The sequence below is a fragment of the Populus trichocarpa genome, chromosome 2, assembly GCF_000002775.5.
Source record: "Populus trichocarpa isolate Nisqually-1 chromosome 2, P.trichocarpa_v4.1, whole genome shotgun sequence".
NCBI lineage: Eukaryota > Viridiplantae > Streptophyta > Magnoliopsida > Malpighiales > Salicaceae > Populus > Populus trichocarpa.
In genome coordinates, this window is record NC_037286.2 from 16,031,397 (window position 1) to 16,057,224 (window position 25,828).

The following is a 25,828-nucleotide window of genomic DNA, read 5'->3' on the forward strand; positions in this document are numbered from 1 at the left end:
TATACTCAAGACTTGAGTTTGAAAACAAATTATATATAAAAAAAAGACCCACTTGTTATTTATAGCAACATGTTTTTTTTTAATGCTTTAAAAAATATTTTTTATCTGAAAAAATATTAATATTTATTTTGAAATATAGAAATATATATATATAAAAAAAAACATTATATGCATTTTTTAATTTAAAAGTATCCTCCACTATAAAAACCAAACACGACCGTGGCTGGGCTGAGATTCGGAATGGACAACTTGTTGTACAGATGGTAATTTATATTACGACGGGCTTCAATCTATGATAGGTAGAGACACTCCGACGAAGAAATAGCGGAAGGTGCGGTGCCCAACTCAACTCCCGACGAAGAAATGGCGGGAGACACGGAACCAGATTCTCAAGAGACACAAAGAGACGATTTCGCTTTTGATTGGGATCAAACCACTCAACTCTATTTCCATGCCAGGTTGCTTTATCAATTATTGTTCTCTCACGTAATCTAATTAATGCATAATTTTATCTGGGAATTCTTCCACTTTTGGTTCTGGGTTTTTGTTGCTGACAACGTTTTCTTCGGTATAAATATGATAACCTTTTGTTTCCTTTTGTCTTAAATTGATGCAGTAGTGGATTTTACCATGACCCAAGTGCTGGCTGGTTCTACAGCAGTAGAGATGGGCTTTATTACAAGTTCGAGAATGGAAGTTATGTGCTTTTAGAATGTAGTGACAAGGTAGCAATTTTTCTTGGTTCAGTTGGTTGTTTTCAATGCCAAGGATTCTGTTTTCTCGATTATTATTTCTCGTGTTTTGGCTATGACATTTTGCTTTCAGGTTAATAATGAATGTGAAAGGGAAACTTTTGTTGATAATCCCCTTCAAGATGAGTCGTTTACGCATGTTGAAGGCAATGTTTATGAAAATCTCTATTCATTTCCACCAGCAAATGATTCTGAATCTTTCCAACATCGTGGAGTTGTTGTCGATGAAAGCAATCTAGGTGAGCCACTCGGGATGGTGCTGTTTTTACTGAAGAAATGAGTTATTGACAAGATTGCTACTTAGCTTTTACCCAGTATTGCTAGATGACAGGATTATAAAATGCTTGTTGCATCCTGCATAGATGTATTGGCTTGCAGCTGACTTTGTTTGATGGATAGATGATTAATGGGAGAGAGTGTGTGTTAATTTGTAAATAGGAGTTAAACTTTCTTTGCTTGGCCCGTGTCATGTTTTCCTCATTAAATGTGTATAAATAATTTTTATGTTTTATCTGATGAGACATTGAACATCTCTCTGCAAAACTTCGATGATGTGGTTGATAAGTCTGGTTCAAACTTCTTCCCATTTAACTTATTTGTCATTCCTATTTCTTCAGTGCAGTGTGCAGTGAGTTATTGTTTTTCATTTTTCTCAATTCACCGGGTCTCTTATCTACAGGATACACTGAGTGCAGCAGCATTCAAGAACCTGAAAATCCGCCTGCACCATCGGAGTGGTATGTTCTGGAATACAAGACCTCATGCTATGCACCTGATTTTCAAGTTATTATGCACCTTCTAACAATGTTACTTACATGATCCAGGTTGGAAGAAACACTTATCAACATTTTTTTGTCTGGTTCTAACCGAGCGATTGATGCCTCTGATGATCCTGTGATAGCTTTGAAAATGGATGGTGAGACAGCTTCTTCATCTGACTGTCACAAAGTATTTTGAAAAAAAAAGCGTGGAAGATTTTGCGCGTCAGTTTGCTGTGCTTTGGCAATAATTTAAATGGTCCTACATGGATGATTTGCAGTCAATAATGATAATTGCAAGCCAGAAGAAGGTGATCCAATCACAGAAGGCCACCATGGCTTAGCTGACCCAGGTAAAAGTGTCATAGCTGAATCATTGCCTGTCATTGACTGCTTAGACATAAAAGTTGTTTGTTCTCTGTTTTTTTCGATCTTTCTCCTTTTGGTTTCTTTAATTGCTTTTTTATGCTTGGATTCAAAACTGCTTCCAGGTCAGTTTACAGAAATGGTTAATAGATACATTTAACAAGTACTATTAGGATACCATCATGAACCGCATGTTTCCCCCCTAACAAGTACTATTAGGATACCATCATGAACCGCATGTTTCCCCTCAAAAGCAATACATGAAAGTGCGAACCCTGTTTTCCACTTTGATCCTCAGAGTTCAATTTTCTTATGGTGATTCAGCAATTACAGACTTTGGTTGAAGCAGACCCTGTTTTCCACTTTGATCTTATGGCCCTTTTTTCCCTTATACAGATGCCTCAAGGGATGAAGAAAACTGGCGAGCTCAGTACGGTCAAGTAGTCCATTCCAGGGAAGAGCCAGTGCCAGATTTTCATGCCGTCGATTTATGGGACTGGGAAATGGTCAAGTGTTCTCGAAAGGTTGGAAAAGGTCAGGAGGCTAGGTTGGCTGGGCAGCTGGTGAAGCGATCTGCAAAGTCTCATCCTTCTATGCCTTCTAGCTGTATTCGCTTTAGAACTGCTCCAATATGTGAAGTACACCTTGACCTGGTACGAGTTAGAACAGGTTCGGATTTTGCCTCATTTAGTAGATAACATGACAGTTTTTGTGTTTTCTGTGCCACTTTGATGTTAGTTCACTTTCTAATTTTGGTTGCAGGGGAAGTTAAAAGTAATGTTAATATCTAGAAATTGAAACACTGTATGATGTGGTGCATTTACTATGAAAGGTTGCAAATTTATGAAGCTGTTTAAATTTCTCTTCAGGACAAGTTTATAAGTTGCATAGTCCTAGCACAAGATATTTGGCTTCCATGTCAACTTATGATTCTTCCAATCCAACAAAAGGCTGGGATTTCCCTGAATTATCTATTACCATGCAAGATAGCCCCCTAATAAAATCCAGTGGAAAAGGTGAATCAAGATCAGCTGATGGAGATGCTGATAGCAAGTGCACGACTGTGTTATCCAATCAACTCTCTGCATCCAAAATGGTAACTTCTGCAACAGAGAAACTTGAAATCAATATCAAATAACTTGAAACCAATTTTAAAAAATAACGCAACATAGAATAACTGGTGGATAAAGCCAGTTCAATTTAAGGAGAATCACCTTAAAATAAATAAATAAATATAATAGTGAATAACATGGAAATATTTTGAAGGCCCTTTTCCATTACAAGAAGTAGAGATTAATCCCAGTATAGTCTTGTGTATTCCCAATTTACGAAGAATATCTGCAATAATACCCAGAGCGGTCCTTGAGAGACTTAATTGCATCTAATAGCTATTGCCATTTAGCAAAAGATGATTCTGGGTAATACCATGACACCTGTAGACCTGCTAACAGCAACTAGATGCTTACAGATAACCATAACACCTGACTGCTGATAGATTAACATGTTAGTTGTTCCATGCATTTTTGTTTTTTCAAATAAAGGCCTTTCATATGCTTGTGCTTCTAGATGATTGTTAGGATATTGTATTTTTTGATTGCCCTGTTTAGGCCATATCCTGGGCATAGGTCATTGATCAAATTTCCTTTCACATTGGCCATATTTCTCGTTGTTAGTTGACTTAGAATGCTAGAATCTTAGTTATACTTGTAACCTACTGGCATAGATGGTTATAGAGACCTTGCCAGGTCTAATATTTTATTATTTTTAAACTACATATCACCAAATTTTGTCTGCCATGAATCAGCTGGAATTTGGCAATTTTGGTCTATAATATGTTACTAGAAGTATTGTGCTTTAGTGCCAAAACTTCAACATTTGGTCGACCCTGTCAGCCTTCATATGGTAGATTTTGGTCATTTGGTCTGTTAACCTGTACCTAGAACGGTTGAAATCTTGCCAATGTATAATTTTCTTGCTTTTCATGCTGGATGGTGCATCAGTTTGTGAGAAAATGACACTGCCCTATCAAAAAAAAAAAAAAAAAAAAGGAGGAAGTTGACACATTTCAGTAAATATATTGCTTTAAAGTTTGTCTAAATCATGTACAACCATTATTTTTTTTGTATATAATCAATTTGGTCGCTTTATCATGCTTCTTGCTTCTTTAACTTGTGATATGCCTTCTGTTGCATTCTCAGCAAGCAAGCCACGCATACAGGGATAGAGCTGCTGAGAGAAGAAACTTGCATGGTGGTTTTGGTGTGGGCCCTGGACAAAAGAGTTCTTTATTTGGTGATGTGGGTGGCTCTTCATCTGCAGTTTCTACTTCTACAGAGGAAGCTGCTGCTGAAGCCTTGAGCATGTCATTTGGAGCTGGTAGTTATGCCAGGAAAATTCTGGAAAACATGGGCTGGAAGGAGGTATGTCATCTCCCACAAACATTGGATAACTTAGCCACAATTTGTTTAGGCTATCTTTGAAACAAAGAATTTAATTCACTAAGCAAAAAAAAAAAAAAAAACATACCCCTTGAAACTTAAATTGTCGGTAGTCATTTATGAGACTGTATCGACCTTTCAAAAGTAGTAAATATCCTTTTCATAGAGAAGTTTCCAATTCAGTAAATCATCTCATTTGATCATGAATTGTACAGACGAAATTGGCCTCATATATCTGATGGCCAAGGTTAAACTTAGACCCATTACATGGTTTCCTTGAGCTACCATTTCCTGTTTATAAATTGTGCAGGGAGAGGCTTTAGGCAACACCACAAAGGGCCTGGTTGAACCGATAAAAGCAGTTGGAAACATGGGCAACGCTGGATTGGGGTGGCCTCAGGGAAGAATGAAGCTCCCTTAATATCTAGGACACTAACTTCGAGTTTTTGCCTGCGGATATAGGTTTTTTTTTTAAAACACTGGGTGGAGTGTAGTCTCCTGGTACGTGTCGATGCTTCAATTTTAAAGTCCAAAATGGCTGCCAGTCTCTGTATATATATATATACTAGTTATTTGACATGTGATTCAATGTGATTTGTAAATTTTATTTAAAAAAAAAAATAGGTATCCTAGCTATTTCAATATGATTTTTATATAAAAATTTTTAAAAATAAATTAAAAAGTTTATGCAAGTATCTAATTAAATAAATCGATAATCATCTCCTCACTTTTTTTCTTCTTTCTTCGTGATTTTGATTCTTTAATTGAATGGATTTTGTTTCATTGGATGATATAGATATAAAAGGATTGGTTTTTTTTTTTTGTTGATTTTTTTTCACTAACATTTTTAGAAAATTTTGAAAAAAAAAAAACAATAACTAAAAGAGAAATTGAAAAAAATAAGAGATGAATGTATATTAAGATATTTGATCGTGTAAAATGAGATGTTTACCTTGTTGTATCCATTAAATTTGTTTAATACAATTAATAAAAGATATAAAAAAATAGAAACATATATAAAATTGATTAATTAAAATAAATTAAAACAAAAAAAATTATATAAGGTTGAACATGTTAGAAATATTATTTCAAAATAAATATCTTTTTTAAAAATAAAATTCATATAAAAACAAAATCTTCAAGAATTAATTACAAATGAAATAATTTTTTTAAAAAATCTCTATTAAGAAAAAGGTTTGCGAAACCTTATTTTTAAACAATTATTTTGGGGTATAAGTTATGAGATTGAGATAAACCAACCAAAAAAATATTGAAGATAATTACAAAACTATATATTTTTTAAAAAAATAATGTAGAATGATAAGATCATAAAAGAAAATGAGAAAAAAAAAGAGCAAGGATGTTGAACCGCATTAACTTTTTAAACCGGTGACCCGTGTCATTAGATCGGAAGCACCACAAATAGAAAAATAGTGAAGCCTGATCCTTAATAAATCAAGTACTGAAAGATGAAACCGGAAAAAAAAATCAATCACAAAAGAATCCAAAACAAAAAATTATAATTAAAAGAATAAGGGTGAGAATTAAAATAAAAAATAAATTAGAGGGCATAAAAAAAATTCAATTGGAGGGTTAAATTGAAAAGAAAAAAACTTTAAAAAAAAATCAAAAGAATGAGGGCTAAATTATACAAAATAAAACAACATAAACTTTGATTGAAAGCCAATAAAACTATAACAAAAGAGCCAAGAAAAAAATCATAAATCAAAAGAATAAAGACTGCATTGTAAAAAATAATATGTGACGAATTGTAACTTGAGGACTAAATTGAAAACAAAAAAAAAAATTTAAAAGACCAAGGGCGAAAATAAAAAATAAAAAACATAAGGACTAAAATTAAAATGCAAAAAAGAACAAATGTGTACTTTCTCTATAAAAGAGAGAAAATAATGGGGGGAAACAATAAATGGTGACAAACTGCCCATCACATCCCCAACCACGTGTCACACCAATAGGAAAAGAAAATGGTGGTGCTTCCAAAGACACGGTGGAAATGCATGTTTGGCTACTGAATGACGTCTCATGCACAACCCACAGGGCATGGATGCCATTTATGCGCCAACAACTTTTTTGATTAAAAAGTTAATTATCCAATATAAAAATACCAAAACACCTCACGTCTCTGAAAATCACAGAAAACAACCATATGTGAAAGGACAATAATACCCCTTAGATGTAAGCCTTATTTTTTGTCCCTTTTAAGGGTAAATACATCTTTTTACTATATTATCATAAGTGAAAAGCCAAACATACCCTTGATTAACATGCCTAACTTTTTTTTTACTTTGGAGTAAATAAGTAATTGTACAATTTTTTTTTTTGAAAAATACAAATATACCATCTAACAATCTTTTAATGACCTATTAGCCATTTAAGAAGACTAATATGTCCCCAATACCATGGATTTCTTTTTTTAAAATCAAAAGGTATAAAGATAATTTTATTGTAGTAGTAAACTATATCCCGTCCTCACTCTATAAACTTTGTCCAATATATATATGCGCGCGCGTGTGCGTGCTGCCTTGAGCAACTCACTTGAGTCCATGGCCCCACGACTAGGATTGATCCTCCTAACGGAGGGTCTGCGGATTTGATGAATGGATCTCTTAGAACATCGTGTACTCTTCCAAAAAATTGATCTTAGTAGCAAGCAAACTGACATTATTTGAAATGAAATGATAGAGAAATTAGAATCTCTGTATCTTAATTTTATTTAAAATAGGTCTTTCTTTGGAAGTTTTTAACCCTTGTTTTAAGATGATAACATACAATTTAGTCCTCATAACAAAATAACTTCTTACAAACCCTATTTAATTACTTTGAATTATATATAGGAGTTTGAGTACAAAACATATAGGCCAAGCAATCAATTTTTCATAAAAAAGTAGCCATCCCATAAGTTATTTTCTGTTTTAAAACTTGTGCTATGATGTGGGTATAATCTCAAGTTGGTTTTTAATATAGTAAGAAATTATATCAATATTATGAATGCATTTTATTGAGAAATACAAATTTGTGAAAGAGTTGTTAATGCTATTTAGATGAATATGCAATTATTTAACACCCATTTTTCTTTTAAATTTATGCCTTTTCTTTTATCTTAATAAGAGTTGGGGTATTTGTGGATATAATGAATTGGGTTTTGACTCGTGATTGTATACAACCTAACTTATGATATTTGATAAAATATAAACTCGACCTATTTTATTTTATTTTATTTTGAAATCGAGCAGGTTGGATATGTCAGGGTTGGACTAGATTTTTTGTGGATATTATAGATATTCGTTAGTTGGGTATATTAATTCTCTTATTCTTCAACAATTCTAAAAAAATTTCAGGTTGCAACTGTTGAAACTAGATAAGACTCTTTAAAATGCATATATTAGGGATAAAATAAAAACTATCATAATTTCTATGTAAATAAAAAAAATAAAAATCACAGTCAAATATTTTATCAAAAAAATAGAATGCAACATGATACAAAGACATACCATGAGGAAGAGACTATAAAGTGCTTTTTTGTTTGTAACTTGACTAAGAAAATAAAAGTTCAATATGGATTCTTGAAATTTTTATTTGTTTTTTCTCATGATCTCTTGGTTATCAAACAAAAAAAAAAATTGTAAAATATATTATTACTTCATCAAATCAAACTAAAAAAAAGTTCAATATGGATTCTTGAAATTTTTATTTGTTTTTTCTCATGGTCTCTTGGTTATCAAACAAAAAAAAATGAAATTGTAAAATATATTATTACTTCATCAAATCAAACTAAAAAAAAAACAACTATAATTTTTGTGAAAATAAGGAATAGAGAGACAGGAAAGAGATTACGAGAGTTAGAGGTGATTGTGAGTGTGAAGGCAAGAGAAGTAAAAAAAGAGAGAGAGAGAAGGAAAAATATTATTTACACCAAGAACTCGAGTTACTTACATTGGGTTATACGGGTTGGGTCCAGTTGACCGGGTTTCAAAAATGTTGACCCATGATATCCATTTGTTAGGTTTTTTTACTCATTATCATGTATAAAATTCATATTATCTGACTTTGACGAATTGGGTCGGGTCAGATAATACAAATATTACAAATGAGTTATTTTTTTTAATACCCCTAATTAAAAGGTTATTTTTTCTCATCAAGAACAAATGATGTTTTTTTTTAATACACCATACCAATACAATTTATTTATATCAAATATAAATAAAAAAATATAAATAATAATAATCTCTTTGAGATATTATAAAAATATAAAATCAGTAAAAAAAATAACTATTATTTTAAAAAAGGGAGCAAAACAATTTGAAAAATTAGATAAAGATAGTATTACTTTAAATTGAAATAAAAAAATGAATATAAACTAAAACATCTATACAAGAGGAGGGTATTGATCAAATTTTTTTTGTTGCCAAAAACAATAAAAAAAAAATGAAAAGATAAGCTAGGTGTTGCTCGGCCTAGCAGGTCAGGGCTACACATTTGGTCAAATAGATAAGTCTAGGCGCATGGGCCTGTGAACTAAGGCCCACATGCCTGGGCTCATATTTTTATGAAATAAGGATCGAACAACATGTAGTCCACCTTTTTTTTTTTAAGAAAATTAATGCAGATGGCATGTTGTTTCCCAACCCACATTCTGACCACTTAGGAATAACTGGAAAATCAGGTTGAGGTGTTTTAGGATTTAAAATTCTATTTTTAACCTATTTTGACATAAAATACTGTAGAAATCTCAATTAACAAATCTCTCAACTCAAAACACTCATAAATTGATCAAAAAACACAATCAAATTGGAAAAAAGGATTCTCTCTCGAGCCCGATCTACCTTTCCAAGTAAGATGAAGGTAAAACACAACTATTATTAAACTCTTTTTGTTGAATGAAATTTATTGTCAAAATCATGACAAACATCACCTCTTTTTATTTTGTTATTTTTCAATGAGTTTCTCTTGCTTTTATAAAACTCATAAACTGAAAAATAAACAAAATGAGCTATATTAAAATATAAATTGTCACAAATTTAGGATTGATCATGCCTTTTATTTGTATTCTTCTTGTCAATCCTCTGCCTTTTTAATTTGGTATGTTTGCTATAATTTTAAATTTAATTTCATCTAAGTAGGCTGTAAAAATACAAGAAAAAAAGTTTGAAAATGAAAAACAAAACCACATACTTCACTATTTATATAAACAACCAAACATTTAGAAAGAGTCTTTTAGTTAGTTTATAATTATAATTATAATGGGCGAGAATAATGCAAAGCTTGAAATCATCCTTAATATTAGAGGGTGAGCAAAAAAAACCGGTATACTGATTAAACTGATTAAACCGATAAAAAATTAATCAAAAAAACCGAATTAAAAAAAAAAACTGATCAAAACGATTAGAATATTTAGAAACACTTCCAGTTCGGTTCGGTTTTGATTTTGTAATGTTGAAATCAATTAAACCCCAACCAAATTAAATCGGTTCGGTTCAGATAACAAAAGTACTATAAATAGAAAAAAAAACTTTTGCAAAGCAGTAACCCTAGGAGTCGTACACCCGCACGACCGCACCCTCCCCTTGCCCTTTTAATTCACAGTCACACAGACAATCAGACGTCCCCCATCTTCCAATCTTCATCTTCTAATCTTCCAATCTTCATTCTTCAATTTCCACTCAAGATCTAGCATCCCAGGCTTCCCAGCAACACCCCCCCCCCCATTTTTCAATCTTCATTCTTCAATTTCCACACTAGATCTAGCATCCTAGGCTTCCCAACAACACCTAAAAGCCTTAGCACCAGCCAGCTCTTCTGATTTATTTACATTCCAGGAAATTCATACGTTCCGTGGACAGAGCAAAAAGTGGAGTCTTGGTCAGAGCAAGCCGCCCCATTCTAATCCATTCAGCCTTGTCATGGCTGGTCACAGTTAGGATTCAAAAAAGTGGGTAGAGATAAAGGCGTGTCAAGCAAGTGAAGTGAGCCGAGGAAAGGCAGTGAAGGTTCGACTTTGTTCGGGTGGGTGAAAGCCCTAGGTTGCGTAAAGAAAGGATAATAGAGCAATCCATTTAAGCACTCTTTTTCAGTCCAGAAAGCCAAAAAAACAATATAGATTTTTTTTTGACATAAAAAACCGAACCGAACCAAAACTAATCGGTTGGAACCGGTTTCGGTTCGGTTTTGATTGTTTTTTTTATTTCGATGTTGGTTATTTTTATTTGTAAAAATCAAACCGAATAAAAATATCACCCCTACCCCTACTTAGTGAGTGTTTGTTATTGTGGCTGTGAGTAAGGTTCACCTACAGCCACAATTTTTAGTTTTTGGTAAGATTAAAACAGCAGTTTTTTTTTATGGGATCCACTTATAACTATGGTGTGCCACAGGTTTTTGAGAAGCAGCATTTTGCTGCTTCTCGTCTAGACATTAACACCAACAGTGGAGCATGGCTCCACTGCAGCACTGTTCCCTAACGTGAACAGTAGTTTTTTTTTTAAAAAAAAAAATTTAAAAAACATTGCAAGTGAATTAATTCACTCGCACTGTTCACATGAAAAGTTTAGTTTTTTTTCCCCTAAAAAACCAGTGTAATTAATTGATTTCACTCGCACTATTCACGTGAACATGAACAATATTTTTTTTTGTTTGTTAAAAAAAATAGTTTAAGGTGAATTAAATTTAATCGTATTGTAATCTCAATTTGATCGCAATTCCAATTATGTTCTTGCCGGGTCCGACCCAGTTAAAAAAATTCAGTTTTTATTTTTATTTTAATTGTGTTTTATTCAAAAAATTAGAAGGATATCGCTTGATGACGTAACAAAAAATTCAATTTTTGTTGTTGCATGCTTAAGAAACCATGAAAAATATAGTTATTGTTGGATAGATTTTGTATGTGATGACATTGCATATAGTTTAATGGAATAATAAAAAAATATTTGATATCAATATTATTTATTTCATGATGTAATAATAGTAGTTAAATCTTCAATATTTAAATTAAAAATATTTTTTAATTATTTTATAACCTCAATTTGAAAAGCATTTTTTTAACCAAATACATTAAACTACTTTTTGTTCAACCTCAATTTCAACCACAGTTTTAACCAAACATATATTTTTCCAAACCAACCTCAACTAAAAGTACTTTTTATAAAATAATTTTTTTCAAATCACAACCACAACAGCAACCGCAATACCAAACACATCCTTAATATATTACTTTAACATTTCAAAACATTATAAAATATATTGAAATGCTTAGGAAAATCATTGAAGCACCTTGTTTTTTTCATCCTCAAAACTTTTTTTTTCAATCGCATCGACCAACTTGTTAGTTTTTTTAAGGATTAGAAAAACTCAATAAATGAGGACCAAAATAAAATAAAAAAAATAATATCCAGTCTGAATTTGGAAGAAAGGTTCATTTGGTCCAAAAGTTTTTATTTTATTTTTCTATCCCGAATAAAAGAGACTCTCTAAAAAATGGTGATAGAGAGAGAATTGCATTGATTAAAATTGATTTCAACCATGAAAAAAGATCGATCTTAATATTAAATGGTTCTTTTTAATATGAGGAGTATTATTGAGGTATTATTTGGTCATTATCATGCCTAAACAAATAGATCTTGCTTCAAAACATTTTAAAAAATTGGGTTGAGTTTTTATTTTGATATTAATTTTGAGTTCTTTTCGGTTACAAATAAGTTTATTCAGGTTTCTAAGTGTTTTTTTTATGTTTTTTCAGGAAAAAATAGGTTTGAATTCAAAAAAAAAATTTCTTGATTTTCCGGTCATCATAATAATAGTCAGATTTTAGATAATAACAGATGAAGTGTCGTTTATTTTTTTTATAAAAAAAACACACAAAGGTTTTGAATAAAGAAAAATTTTGAGCGTAAATGATCAATAAATATTAGTAGCATGGTGGTCAAGGGGGCGGGTTTTGGAGTCCATGCGCAGTTTCAATTTTAAGTTTTAACATTTGGCTAATTGTTTTTCTTCACGGTTTATTCCTTTTTCTTTTTTTTTCTTTTTTTTTAATACTTTGACTTCTTCTTTTTAATTATTTTATAGGTTTTTCAAGTTTTTTATTTTTTTATTTTCTTCAAATTTAATTTTTCTTGTGATAATTCAAGGGACATTTTCATCAAGATAAAAAAAATGGCATATAAAAAAAATCGAGAATGTTGAAGGACAAAGAGGTCTAAAAGAATTTTTTTTTCATTTTATTTTATTAGATATTTTCATTGCTAATTAAAATGTATTTTTAGTTTTTCTAAAAAAAAAATAGTTATAACAAAATAAACAACCTAATATATATGTGTAAAACCAAATTAACAATTATATATATATATATATATATATATATATATATATATATATTCAAAATAAGTTGAATCTTAAAGGATAAATTGAAAAAAATCTGCAAATAATTATAAAAAACTCAACATTGAAATGATGAGTTATATATATATATATATAACTCATCATTTCAATGTTGAGTTTTTTATAATTATTTGCAGACTTTTTTCAATTTATCCTTTAAGATTCAACTTATTTTGAATTAGTATTTCAACGTTTGAATTATTTTGAATTAACATTCATAATATATTTCAAAAGAATGCCGGCTCGAAAGAAAACATTCTATGTAGCGCCTTTAATACAAGTGAGTTATTTTTTCTTTTCTAGCGGGGGCAAATGGGAGCATAAATCTGCATATTCTAGTTATTTTATTGCTTTATATAAAATTAACATAATTTCATTGAGTTAATCAAATATCACCAACTATTTTTTTTATAAAAAAATCATCTAATTTCTTTTAAAAAAAAAACCATAGTATTTCTAATCACTCAGGTTGGGTTATCTTTGAACCCATATGTTTAGACTTCTTTTTTGTTCATACGAGGGTTTTTATTTAAAAAAAAAATATATAGGCAACCTAGCCATTCCTAAGTTAAGGCAAACCACAGCCAATGACATAAATGACATTCTAGAGAGTAGAAAGTTATTCGCTGTGATGCTGGTCTACGATTTAACAACCCAAACAGTTTGGACCTGCTTTGCAAAACCTAGTTTCCACTTTCCAATCCACGCATTAGTCCACGGATCATGAGCTAAATTCTCATCTGTCATCTAGCCACACCAGAGCTCACCCAGCGGTCCTGGCAATATCTTCCCATCAAATAAGAAAAAAACGCACGGGCAAATTTAGGCATCCAGGAACTTGAGGTCACCGGACACAGGAAAACCTTCCATTGCCCTACGCAGACCACAAAACCCTCCCAACATAATAATGAAATATTTGAAAAGAATAGTTAACAAATATATTATAATGTACAGCGCACAACCATGGAGGATGAAAATGATATATTCTACAAATTGTCCAGTCTAGTTGACCTCAGCTTCCTTCTTAAATTCATCAGCGCTGACTGTTTTATTTGGACACGGATCAGTTTTTTCCTCCACAAATGTCTTCTGCGGTACTTGAAGCTTCAGCTTTTTAAGCTCCTGATCCTTCTCCTCTAGCTTTTCTTGCAACAGAAGTACCTGCAATGGAAGACAAGAATGTATCCTTCTGTTTAAACATAATCCGCAAAAGGAACACAAACTGGATGCTAATTTACAGATTCATGCATTTATTCTATATTTCATTCACATGATATAATTCATAGTGGTTCATTTTGCATGATGGCAGAACATAAACTGATACAGAGCTGTGATTAAAAAATATTTCAACCAACCCAGAATACGTATGAGCCACTGAGAACTAAAACTGGAGTCGGTGTCTAATATGGGACAACTATTGTCAAAAATAACGCCAGAGACATGAGATATATCTCGTCCACAATAACTGTTTCTCCCAACATGATTTGCCAACAAGACCGCAGATGAAACAATTGAGAATCAAAATTATCAAGTTCTTTGTTGTGGTACATCCACGGTTTAAAGAAAATCTAGACATTCCTAATTTAATATCAATAATGGGTATCATCATTAAAGAGTAGGGAAATTAGATTGTTTATATTTACTTTATACAAGCATTGTCTGAAACAGTTTAAATTCAATTCAATATGTTTTATTGCAAACATCATCGGAATAATAAATAATATATACATGAGGATTTTGCTAAAAAGTAGATACTTGAAGAAATCAATTGTGAACATGTTTTGGTGATTAGATTATTAAGACCTTAAATTACAGTGTCTGCCTGTAACTTCAAGTAATAAAAGAAAAGGTTTGAGATAATAACCGTTTCATTTGATTTCTCTACATCATTTGTCAGGCCCTCCATGTGTTCGTACAGTCCTGTATGAGCAGTGCAAGAAAATCAAAATGGTAAGAGCCAATGATTTACATACAAGGTATAACCATTTGTCATTTCAATGGAAAAGGCAAACAATATTATAGTGGGTAAAGTGTAATCTTTACAGTCTAGGTAGTTTCCTGTCATCAACCAAAAAGCATGACAAAGCTACCATGCAGTTAAGTGATTAATTTCAATAAACTGGTAAATAAACCATACATCTAGATGCCTTTTTTGTGACTATCATAGAAACGAATTCGAGCAAAACAAAAACCATAGTAATAGCTACAGTATAAAATGGCAAATCACTGTTCAAGCACAAAAAAGGGCAACCGCACTACTGAAGCAAGATGGGAGCTTTTATTTGATTAATAAACTGGGTGAAATAAATAGTCTAGGGAATGGACATTTATACAGAAAGCTTTAGTTTTTCATGCTATCAGTGCAAGGATTAACAAAAGAATGAAGTCTTAAGAAATCCTTGCTCTCCTAATAAAACTACCAATTTGCTTGGGAGAAACAAAACCCTCTGTTCCAAAGGTAACTAGCCAACATTCAAATGCCCGCTTCTACTAGGATAAGGTTCTCAAAAAAGTCCACAAAGGACATTTGATAAACAGCCGAAATGGCAGAGGATTTATCAAAAGTTCTATTAAATGGCAAAAGGAGATTTCTAAGATGCGCTTTCACACCTTAGAAAGAATAGTTGGAAGTTCTTACTTCCATGATTATAAGGATTTCAACATTTAGTTTATCACTTTGACAAAGTAAACAATGGCCTTCAATTAAATTACAATATGATATCATAAGTCTTGAACATTTTTTTAGGTGACAATCGTTATCCATTAAAAGAATGGCCAGATGTTAATTGGAACAGATTCTTTTGCTGCTAAGTAATGGATGAACCCATATCATCACATCTAAAAAAATAAAGAAAGAAATTCTACGAAAAAATCATGAGCCTGGTTTGCTCATAATGCTTCTTCGCCTCAAAAGATTCTATACCATTATTTTTTATATCCTTTTTTAGTTATTATGATATGGCTACAACTTCTCTGCTTTTATCCAGCTCAATAGAAAAACAAAAAAAAAAAGTAAAATCAAAAGTGCCAATTTTTTAATGGATCAAGGGTTGTAGCTAAAAAATCTCCCAAGACTTTGAATATAATTTTAATTTAACTAAAGATCAGTTTTGACATGGTGAAAATTTGTAGTAGAAAACCTTCAACTAAGTTTTGGAATCCCAGTAATCATGGAAGTACCGACCACAATTTCTACCAGCACACATGGTAAAATCAATGAGAAAAAACAGAAAAGTGTTGATTAAGTTGACAAATAGGAGAGAACTCCATCAATTATTCATGGATGATATGAAAAAGGCATCAGCAAGGGCATTGGAAACAGAATAGCTGGTAAAATTTATTCAAGGAGACAGAGAACCCTTGACTCAACAGAAACTACTGTTAGATGGCACATACGTTACTTAACCAGCTAACAAAAGAAAAGGAGCATAAATCAGTGTCCCATAAAAAAGCCAATCGTTCATCATCCAAGTGCAATTAGCCCAAAAAACATGAACTGTGAGCAAGACATGGTATAAGCAGCAATGACAACCTACAAGTGTATATAACGAAAGACATAAAAACCAAAACCTGCATTGAAAAGAAAGGGGGCAGTTGCATTAAAATATAACAAACCTTCAAATTGACTTCTAAGTTCTGCATTCTGCGATTTCTGCAAAGCAAGTTTCATTGCTAATTCATGTATCTGCAACCAACAACCATTTTTGGAACAAAGCTTTAGCAAAATCTAGATGACAAATAAACAAGTTCCAGAAACATAGGAGCTGTACTTTCTGACTGATATCATACAGAGGGCATCAAAAATCTTTTCCAAGTACATCCAAATATCATGTCAACATTTTTTATTTCTTGAGTCTCTCGTGAAGAACACGATCAATTTATTAGTCATATTCAGCAGCCAATGGGTTTCACATCCATTTCATCATGTTCAAAAACAAAATTCAAACATTCAGATAGATATTGCTAAAGCTTTTACATCATTCCCCCCAATCTCCCCAAAAGAACAAACCCCTTCCATTTCCACAAACCAAACATAGAGAAAAGAAAGGTACAATTTATAATTTTCTAGCAGTAGGAAAATCATAACCATCAAGCATGAAAAGCACTTCCCTTCCAAAAAGAACCAAACACCAAACTGGGAGCAAGAACAAAATGTACACAAGCAGAGGGGGCAAAAAAACAAGCAAAATAAAGAAAAAACAAGAGCAGTACCTTTCCTTCTGCAGCTTGATTCCCAATCTCCTCATTTTCCTCTTGCAGTGTCCTACACTTTGCCATCAGCATCTTCCCCATCTTGCTTTGTGGAGTAAAATTCATAGCAGCAATATTATCCTGCAATTCCTTCACCTTCTTGTCCTTCTCCTCAACCAAATTCTGTTAGAGCATTTAAGGAAACCACCATAAACCCATCATCTAAGAACATCAAACAAACATTTATAATCACGCACGAAGTTGCAAAAACAACTTATGGTATCAAGTCTGAAGTCTTCAATGCAAGGAATTCTCAATATGCAGAAGCCCAGATCACCCAGACCAAATTAAAATTAACAGGACCTTACCTGAGAAGTTATCCAGTATTTAATGTAATATTTTACCTTTATGAACTCATGGTATGTGATTTATCCTATTTTTAACAAGGACAATTGAGTTGATACCTCTGCTAATCGATGTGTCTCAAAATAAGATAATCCAATTAGATTATAAGGTAACAGTATGTGCATGTAATGCATCAACTTGAGCTAAATTTTACTTTCACTAAAATGTTTAAGCACAAACCTTCAAACGTGTAAATTCCTCATGAATTGCTGGATCCAGCAGTAACCTCCTTGCCTACCAGGTTGATCGCCAAAAAGAAAAGGAGAAAAAAAGGGAAAGAAACAATAAAGAATAGTCAGAGAGAATGGGAAACAATCACACACTCTACAACCAGGCCATGTAAATTCTAAGTCATAGAAATTTCCTAAAATCAGATAAGAGCACAAATATGCAGCTTCACTTTGAAACTCAAGGGAAACAGTAGCAATAATTCATCTGGAACTTGAAAAGACGGGCATTTAATGTATAGGACAGAATGTTGTTAGAAACAATGAGAACTTTATAGCCTTTAATGAATTCAGCATATAAGTATGGGAAAAAAAGCAGATTGAAGGGAAGAACAGCAGCAAACATAAGATCCTTGTCTAAAACCCACCCTGACGTAGAGAATTTTCTTCATGCTAAATTGATATCTATTTTTATAACCTCATAAACAAGGCATGCCAAGATGGCACATGTTCCTCAAGACATAATTTAAGCACTTGTTGATACCTGCATTGATGGTGGCTTGAGTTGAGCTTTCAGATCCCGGACTGCAGACTGCAAATTTAAAGCGAATTTGCCGTTAGACAATTATATGACACCAATCAATATAGTCAATCAGGGTGCACTGAACTTCCCCCAAGTAAGATTCAGGATACACAAATGATAGCACTACAGTCAACTACAAAAACCACATTATGTGGTTATTTCATTCTCCTCCCAAAATTTCCTCATTTGTACATTTATGTACATGTTCAGGTAAACCATGGGAAACCATTTCAAATTACATGTGACCAGGAATTTTGGTTTCCAGAAAACACACAATCTTGTGCTCTTTTCATCTAAGCCAATTTGAGGATATGCCTTCCTAGTAACATCAGTCCTCCAATATGTCTAATAGATATTGCTCCCTAAGCAGTTGCAGCGATTATGTGATCCAGCATTCAATGTATACAGGGAAAAAATGAAGAGAAGTGAAAGACCCTCTCCATCCTCAACTGCAAACTGTGTGTGAGAGGGACTCACCTTTAGCTCTGCTATCTCCTGCTCCCGTTTTGCAAAAGTTACAATAAAGGCAGCTTCCTTCTTCTTAGCCTTTTCTAACTGATAATAACAAGAAAACATGGATGAAATCCTGCATGTATGGTAATCACCAAAGAAGCTAAAGAAACCAACAGTCTAATATAATCACTTAACCTGCTCTCTCAATAACTCCTCAGAAGATTTCAGGGTCTGAAGATAGTTGATCACTAGTCTAGGTTCTACAACAAATAATAGAAAGTAATTTTTGAGAAAAGGGACAGCTTTTAGGATGTTCACAAACAGAACTAGTTCTAGCATCACATGTCAAGTTACAACACAACGTAAAACACTCTAATAACAGGCTAACCAAGAGATGCCCCAGCAGGTATGGAGGACTCATTCTCAAATGCAGAACGCCACTTCTGAATTTCAGATTTTGCAGCTTCAAGCTCTGTCTGAAACCAGCATTATTACAACTCAATTAGTGGATCTGATGAAAAAACATCCACACTGTGTACAGAATGCTATAATATTTAAGAAGTCACATGCAGATTTAGTGCCACTGTAAAACTTAACATAATCAGTTCAAGTAGCCTCAACCTATAATAAATATACAAACAAATATTCTTATTTATTCAAAACATCTCAAATATAAAGGGAACCCATCAATAAAAATTTCAGAGGAAGAGCTGTGATCATAACGAAGCTATAAAAATACTTTATCCAAAGCACGTGAAAAAAGACTTCTACCCTGAAATTCTAGGCCTGTGCTCCCACCAGATATCCAATTTACATTATTTGCATTGTTAGAGATCAATTATAAGCTTTATCCATAAGAATTTCCGTTATATTTTCCTTATTTAATTAAGAACAACAAGGTTCTAAGATATTAATGAAAGGACCATCTGTTCTATGAAAATTATGCTATCAACTTAGAAACCAAGTTTTCCATTCCTCTGTCTTACTCTATTCCTTCACAATCTTCCTACTCTTCTTGTTCATGTTTCCTCATGGACAGCCATCCAATTAAACTTTCGTCAACAACGAAAATGTCTCCTCCTCAAAAGTATAGTTCATACGCGAAGCAGTAAACTATAAGAACAGTTCTACTAATCAATAATTCATATAAGAAACAATGGGATGGACGATACATGCCTGGCATGTTGCGAGTGAACTTTTACAAGTCTCAAGACTGCATAAGAAAACAGAAAGAGAACATGAGACTGTAAAATAATATAACCGAGCAATAAACATCATTAGTCTTCTCTTTTTACAAAAGTTGCTCTATGTACGTCTTCCTTTACCTCTCACGAAGCGACAAAATCATTGCAGTTTCTTCTACCTTGGAATTACCCTGCAATGACAACAAACAAGATTTTCATTCCTTTAAGACTTACAGACTTCAGCAACTCCTACGACCTACGGAAAAAAAGAAAAGTTCTACTTCATAATTCGTAGCTGATACCAGTATATGTGTGTGTGTGAAAAAGAGAGGGTACCTTTTTGGAGCTAAAAATATCATCTTCGTCATCCTCGAGATCTCCAAAGCTTCTCTTGTTGCCTAATTGATTAAACATATTATTAAGAATTGCTGTTTCGTGAATGTAATGGTGATGATAATAAAGAAGGAGTTAACCAAGTAAAAACCAGAACGTCTGCTATTGTGGCTCCCGGGAAAATCACCGCCAAAATCATCATCCTGGAATTCGGTGCGGAATCAAATTGTCAAAGAAACCCTAACACACGTACGTAAGCATTCATGTCTTACACGTTGAAATTATGTGAGAGGTAGGATTGAAGGAGAACTTACATCGACGTCGAGATGGTTGTGCGATGCCATTGGAGAAAAACCCTAAGATGCTTTGTTTTTTGGGAGGGAGTCGAGACTCGTGCCAGACAGACGGACAGTGGTGTTTGAAAAAATAGTGTCAAGTTTCGTAATTTCTTTAATCTTTATTGGAGAGTTGAAAAATCGCAGAAGGAGTTAATTGACAATTTGAGAAAATTAAAGGTGTTGATTAAAAATAAACAAAATTCTGGGTGTCAATTAACGCCTTGTTTGTTGTTGGTGGAAAACATTTTCCAGATTTTCTCGGATTTGACTGCAATAGCTAGGGAAAAACACTTTCCATCAAAGAAAGATGAAGAATAGTGTTTTTTCATTTAATTATGGGGAAAAAATCACTTACAATGAAGTACACGAGAATCGTAGTGAAACATTATTTCATTTTAACATATACGGATATTAATGTATTAATAAAAATACTTTAAAATATATAATATTATTAGAAAATAATAGATTATTGGTATTATACAATATACTAAAATGGTGTTACTCTTTACCTAGACATAAAGCACTATGGATTGGAGAAATGTAATGGCAAACTAACCATTTGCACAAAGAGTTGCAAGGGCAGTAGGGGAGGGATGAGGTTATCTTTTTTGCTGGGATGCATTTGGCATTGAAAAGATGGTTGGTGATAAAATGATCAACTCAAGTTTTAGTAGGGCTGCGGGTTCTGGGATGCGGGCACCTGGCGCTGGGGCTGAGGCTGGCTTGCCCTGGGCATGAGCCAGGCTTGCGCCCCATGTGGGGACACCTGGCGCTGGGCTGCCTTGCCTGTGCGCTGGGTCAGACCCGCGCGCACGTGGCGCTGAGGCTGCCTTGCCATTGGCGCTAAGCCAGACCCGCGCACCATGTGGGGACACCAGGTGTTGGGACTGCCCTGCCTGTGTGCTGGGTCTGACCCGTATGCATGGCTAAAAACCCTGGCGTGACCCAAGGCTCATGGGTCCGACGTCAGGACCCAGTTCTCTTGAGTCCTGCGTCCGGACCCAGTACTATTGGGTCTTGCAACATGACTCAGTGCTCCTGGGTTCAGTGTTAGGACCCAAGGCTAATGGGTCCTGCGTCAGGACCCGGACTCAGACCCATCCACCTTGGGTGCAGCCACAGACCCAAACCCAACCCTCTTGGGTCCAGCCAAGGACCCCACCCACTTGGTCCGAACATAGATCCAACCTCATTGGGTTCAGACGCGGACCCAACCCCCTTGGGTCCGGACATGGACCCAAACCGCTTAGGTCCACACCTGGAAGGACCTAAACCCGCTTGGGTCCGGACATGAACCCAACCCGTCCCCTAACCCCTTGGGGTTCAGCCACGGACCCAACCCCCTTGGGCCAAGACACAGACCCAACCCTCTTGGATCAAGACGCGGACCCAACCCTCAACCCCACTTGGGTCCAGACACAGACGAACCCAACCCTCTTGGGTCCGAACCCGGAAGGACCCAAACCCCAACTCGCTTGGGTCCAGACACGAACCCCACCCATCCCCAAACCCCTTAGGTCCGGGGTAAGGACACGGAACCAACCCCCAACCCTTTTGAGTTTGGACATTGACCCAAACCCCTAACCCTCTTAGGTCCGGCCACAAACCCAGCCTGCTTGGGTCCGACCACGGACCCACTCCCAACCCCCCTAGATGCAGACTCGAACCCAAACCTCAACCCTCTTGGATCCGGACACTGACCCAACCCCATTGGGTCCGGCCACCGTCCCAACCCCTTTTGGGTTCGGACACGGACAGACCCAAACCCCAACCCCCTTGGATTTGGACACGGCCGGACCCGAAACCCAACTCGCTTGGGTCTGGACACTGACCCAAACCGCTTCGGTCCGAACACATACCCAACCCCCTTAGGTCTGGACTCGACCCCAACCCTCTTAGGTTCGGACACAAAAGGACTCAAACCCCAACACCCTTGGGTTCGGACACAGACCCAGTCCGAACTTGTTTGGGTTCAGCCAAGGACCCCACTCCCTTGGGTCCGGACGGTGATGGACCCTAACCCTAACTCGTTTCGTTCCGGACACGGACCCAAACCCCCAACCACCTTGGGTTCGGGGTCCATACACCGACCCAGCCCCCAACCATCTTGGGTGCGGTCACAGATCCAAACCTCAACCCTCTTGGTTTCGACCAAGGACCTCACCCTCTTGGGTCCAGACACGGACCCACACCCCCAAACACCTTGGGTCCGAGGTCTAGACACGGACCTAACCCCCAAACCCCCTAAGTTCGAACACGGACCTAGCCCCAACTCCCTTGGGTCCGGACACGACCCACTCCCCAACTCCTTTGGGTCCGAACACGACCCAAACCCCAACCCCCTTGGATCTGGCTACAGATCCAAACCCCAACCCCCTTGGGTCCGGACACGGACCCATCCCCCAACCCTCTTGGGTCCGGACACGGACCCATCCCATTTAGGTCCGATCATGGACCCAACCCCAACCCCTTTTGGTCCCCACCCGACCCAACTCCTAACCCCCTTGGGTCCGGCGCAGGACCCAATGGTAATGCGCCTTGTGTCAGGACCCAAATCGCTTGGGTCCTGTGCATGACCCAAGTCGAATGGGTCCTGCCTCAGGACCCAAGCTCAATGGGTCCTGGAAGGACCCAATTCTATTAAGTCCTTCATCACGACTCATGGTTGCTGGGTCATAGGTTTCTAAATATAATTATTTTTAAAAAAATATTATTATTTTTATTATCATTAAAAGTATTAATATGAAAATAGTATTATTTGTGTTATAAATATTATTATTTTTATTATAATTAATAGTATTAATATTAAAAATATTATCGTTTGTGTTATAAATATTATAATTTTTATTATAATTAATATTATTAATAAAATAATTAATAAATTTGAAAAAAAATTATTATTAATATTAAAAAAAATTATTGTTTTTATTATAAACTTTTATGATATTTTTTTTGAAAATAAACGATGAGCTCGCGGCGCAGCTCGGACACCTAACTAGTGTGTATGTATAGCATGATATTTTAAGAAAATAATGTATTGTTATTTATTAACATATAACATAGAAAAATCATATTAATTTGATTTTATAGTGCATATAATGTATTGTTGAGAATGTTGTGATTCCTATAATAGAGAAAATACTAGTTTATAGGCTTGTCCATTTCGTGAGCTAGACAAAAAAAAAATTGAATGAAATAAAAAATATTTTAACTATAAATAATTATTTGACATTATTATAAATTAAGTTTGATAATTCAATTTTGAAATCTTTCGACTCAACTCCTACTTAACATGGATTTAAAATTAAAAATATTAGTTTATAGACTTGTGCACTTTGTGAGTTTGATAAAAAAAAATTGAATGTAATAAAAATTGTTATGATTGTAAAAAACTATTTGATATTTTTATTAAATCTAGTTCGACAAACTAATCTTAAAATCTCTCGACTTGACTCTTTACCTAACACGGGTTTAAAACTAAACTGTATAAGAGTTGTCTCGATGTGAACCAATCAACTCGGTTAATTCAACTAAAAAATTTTATTGTTGTTTTAAAATTATGCTGTTTTGAAAAGGTTTATGACTAAGAAATGTTCTATTTTCTATGAAAATATGATTTTTAGATTTTTTTTTATTATACAACCAAATATCTAAAATTGTTCCATTTTCTTAGAAATCATGATCTATAAGATTCATTTTTTTTACAAACAAGAAGAAATCTAGGAAAATAATAAAATCCCCCCTTGTTTTCCCTTCTTCTCATAATGGAACTATATAGGTGGAAGAGGTGTGTGTGTGTGTGTAAAATTGAAATGTTTCAATTGGTCACTAGCTAAGCCAATAAACCATCCAAACATCAACATTCATTACTTGCCATATCAGTAATTTCAATAATCTCTTATGTTTTTATAGTTTTTATTATTGTTGTTGTTGTTATTTGCTGGGATATTTTCAACTCTAAGTACATGTTTAATATTACAGTATTTTTAAAGAATAGTTCTTTTCTACATGTTTAATATTAATGTGTTTTTAAAGAACATTTTTTTGTTCTACTTTTAATTTTAAAATTGTATTTAATTGAGATTTATTTTGCTTTTAATTAACAAAGTATTCATGTCTTTTAAACAAGAATAAGAGGAAATTAACAAGTATATTGAATTTGTCATTTTCTTCGTAAGGTAAATGCACAAGCCCAAGACACGTAAAGAGAATTATATGAACTACATGCATTGTTAGCAAACATACATGCATGCTTGACATTATAGTAATTTATTTTTTTAAAATTACTTTTCACCAAAAAAATCTTAAAATTGATGTATTTTTAAATATTTTTTGATGGTTTTGATGTGTTGCTGTTAAAAATAAAATAAAAATTCTGAAAAGTACTACTTTTTAAAAACATCATGTATTGCATTATCAAACAAGCAAAAATCTACTCATTGATTTTTCTACAAACAAAATAATTTTTCATGGAATCTGTATCTCCTTAACTAGAATTACAATCTTTTAAAAAATCATAGCAAGCAATTACAAATATAATTTTAGCTAGTGTTATTTTTAATTTACAAACACAAAACAGTACAACGATACTAAATATGGATAATTACAAAAAACCTCATAAGATTTAATCATGTTTTCACTTTCTCACTATACTTTGAGAAATTACACTTTACATCCTAGATCAAACAAAAATTTCAAAAAGAATTAAAAGATGAAATCAACCTTATATATAATATAGATCACACCCACACTCAATATACTCTCTTTATAATCTCAATATGTCTATCTCAAAATTCACAATCTAACACTAGAAATTATATAATCGATTTGATCAGTGACAATATCTCGTGTGGAATCCCTTTTTCATAGTGGGTTGAGTGATGTCTCCTACATGACTTAGAAGTCCCTCCATCTTCATGTTATTGATATTGTTGCTATCCAATTTTTGACCCATGTTTTGATAAATTAAAAATTAAAAAATAAAAAATAAAAAAATAAAGGTTTACATGTGGCGATAACATAGAGCATCAGGGTTAAAGAAGCGATATGTCAAGGAGATAATTACTGAATCATATATAATTACTGCAATATAAAATACCATAGATATATGATTTGATTCGTGCTGGTTATGGAAAATAATCATTGCAATAAAAAATACCATATATATAGGATTTGTTGGTGCTGGTTATAGAAGACAATCTCTGTAATAATTATTGCAATATTTCCTTAAATAGAACATATATGGATTTTCTATATAAGTGAACATTCAGAAGAAAAATATTTAGGAAGGGGGATAATTTTTTAGAAAAAAAAAGAAAAACAAAAAAAACCCTAACCCTATCCTCTCTAACAAATAAGCCGTAACCACCCTCTCATATTATTTTTTTTTTGAAAAAAGGTGCAGCCGCCACTCCCTTAAAAAAAAGAAAACAGAGATCACTCTCTTGAACGAGAGTCGCCTCTCCA

General features: G+C 33.9%; 2 protein-coding genes across 3 annotated transcripts; one reads left to right on the top strand and one right to left on the bottom strand.

The window, feature by feature from the left end:
- Positions 1–212: 212 nt before the first annotated feature.
- Positions 213–4,958, top strand: LOC7480612 (uncharacterized). Its single transcript, XM_052450237.1, has 10 exons — positions 213–458; positions 617–725; positions 826–991; positions 1,432–1,489; positions 1,577–1,668; positions 1,792–1,863; positions 2,273–2,545; positions 2,746–2,972; positions 4,075–4,296; positions 4,625–4,958. Exons 1-10 carry the CDS (start codon positions 364–366, stop codon positions 4,733–4,735), a joined length of 1,425 nt encoding a protein of 474 aa, XP_052306197.1. The 5' UTR covers positions 213–363; the 3' UTR covers positions 4,736–4,958.
- Positions 4,959–13,606: 8,648 nt separating this feature from the next.
- On the bottom strand, positions 13,607–20,587 carry LOC7460447 (FKBP12-interacting protein of 37 kDa). Of its 2 annotated transcripts, none has more exons than XM_024594280.2 (14): positions 20,339–20,587; positions 20,182–20,227; positions 20,028–20,089; positions 19,833–19,882; positions 19,684–19,720; positions 18,896–18,983; positions 18,703–18,767; positions 18,532–18,609; positions 18,016–18,063; positions 17,485–17,538; positions 16,921–17,082; positions 16,324–16,393; positions 14,573–14,628; positions 13,607–13,869 (listed from the first exon to the last, which is right to left on the bottom strand). In XM_024594280.2, exons 1-14 carry the CDS (start codon positions 20,366–20,368, stop codon positions 13,711–13,713), a joined length of 1,005 nt encoding a protein of 334 aa, XP_024450048.1. In that variant the 5' UTR covers positions 20,369–20,587; the 3' UTR covers positions 13,607–13,710. The 2 variants fall into 2 exon arrangements, with proteins under 2 accessions (XP_024450048.1, XP_024450047.1); XM_024594279.2 differs by having other exon boundaries at positions 20,176–20,227; positions 20,339–20,578.
- Positions 20,588–25,828: the final 5,241 nt, after the last annotated feature.

What these genes read in the sequence shown, in the direction of transcription:
- LOC7480612 (XM_052450237.1), top strand. Translation starts at nt 364, where the DNA reads ATGGCGGGAGACACGGAACCAGATTCTCAAGAGACACAAAGAGACGAT. An exon ending in GATAGCTTTGAAAATGGATG is followed by an intron (nt 1,669 to 1,791) that starts GTGAGACAGCTT and finishes GATGATTTGCAG; the next exon opens with TCAATAATGATAATTGCAAG. An exon ending in AACTCTCTGCATCCAAAATG is followed by an intron (nt 2,973 to 4,074) that starts GTAACTTCTGCA and finishes TTGCATTCTCAG; the next exon opens with CAAGCAAGCCACGCATACAG.
- LOC7460447 (XM_024594279.2), bottom strand. Translation starts at nt 20,368, where the DNA reads ATGGCATCGCACAACCATCTCGACGTCGAT. An exon ending in ACAACCATCTCGACGTCGAT is followed by an intron (nt 20,228 to 20,338) that starts GTAAGTTCTCCT and finishes ACCGAATTCCAG; the next exon opens with GATGATGATTTTGGCGGTGA. An exon ending in ACTTAGAAGTCAATTTGAAG is followed by an intron (nt 14,629 to 16,323) that starts GTTTGTTATATT and finishes CTGCTCATACAG; the next exon opens with GACTGTACGAACACATGGAG.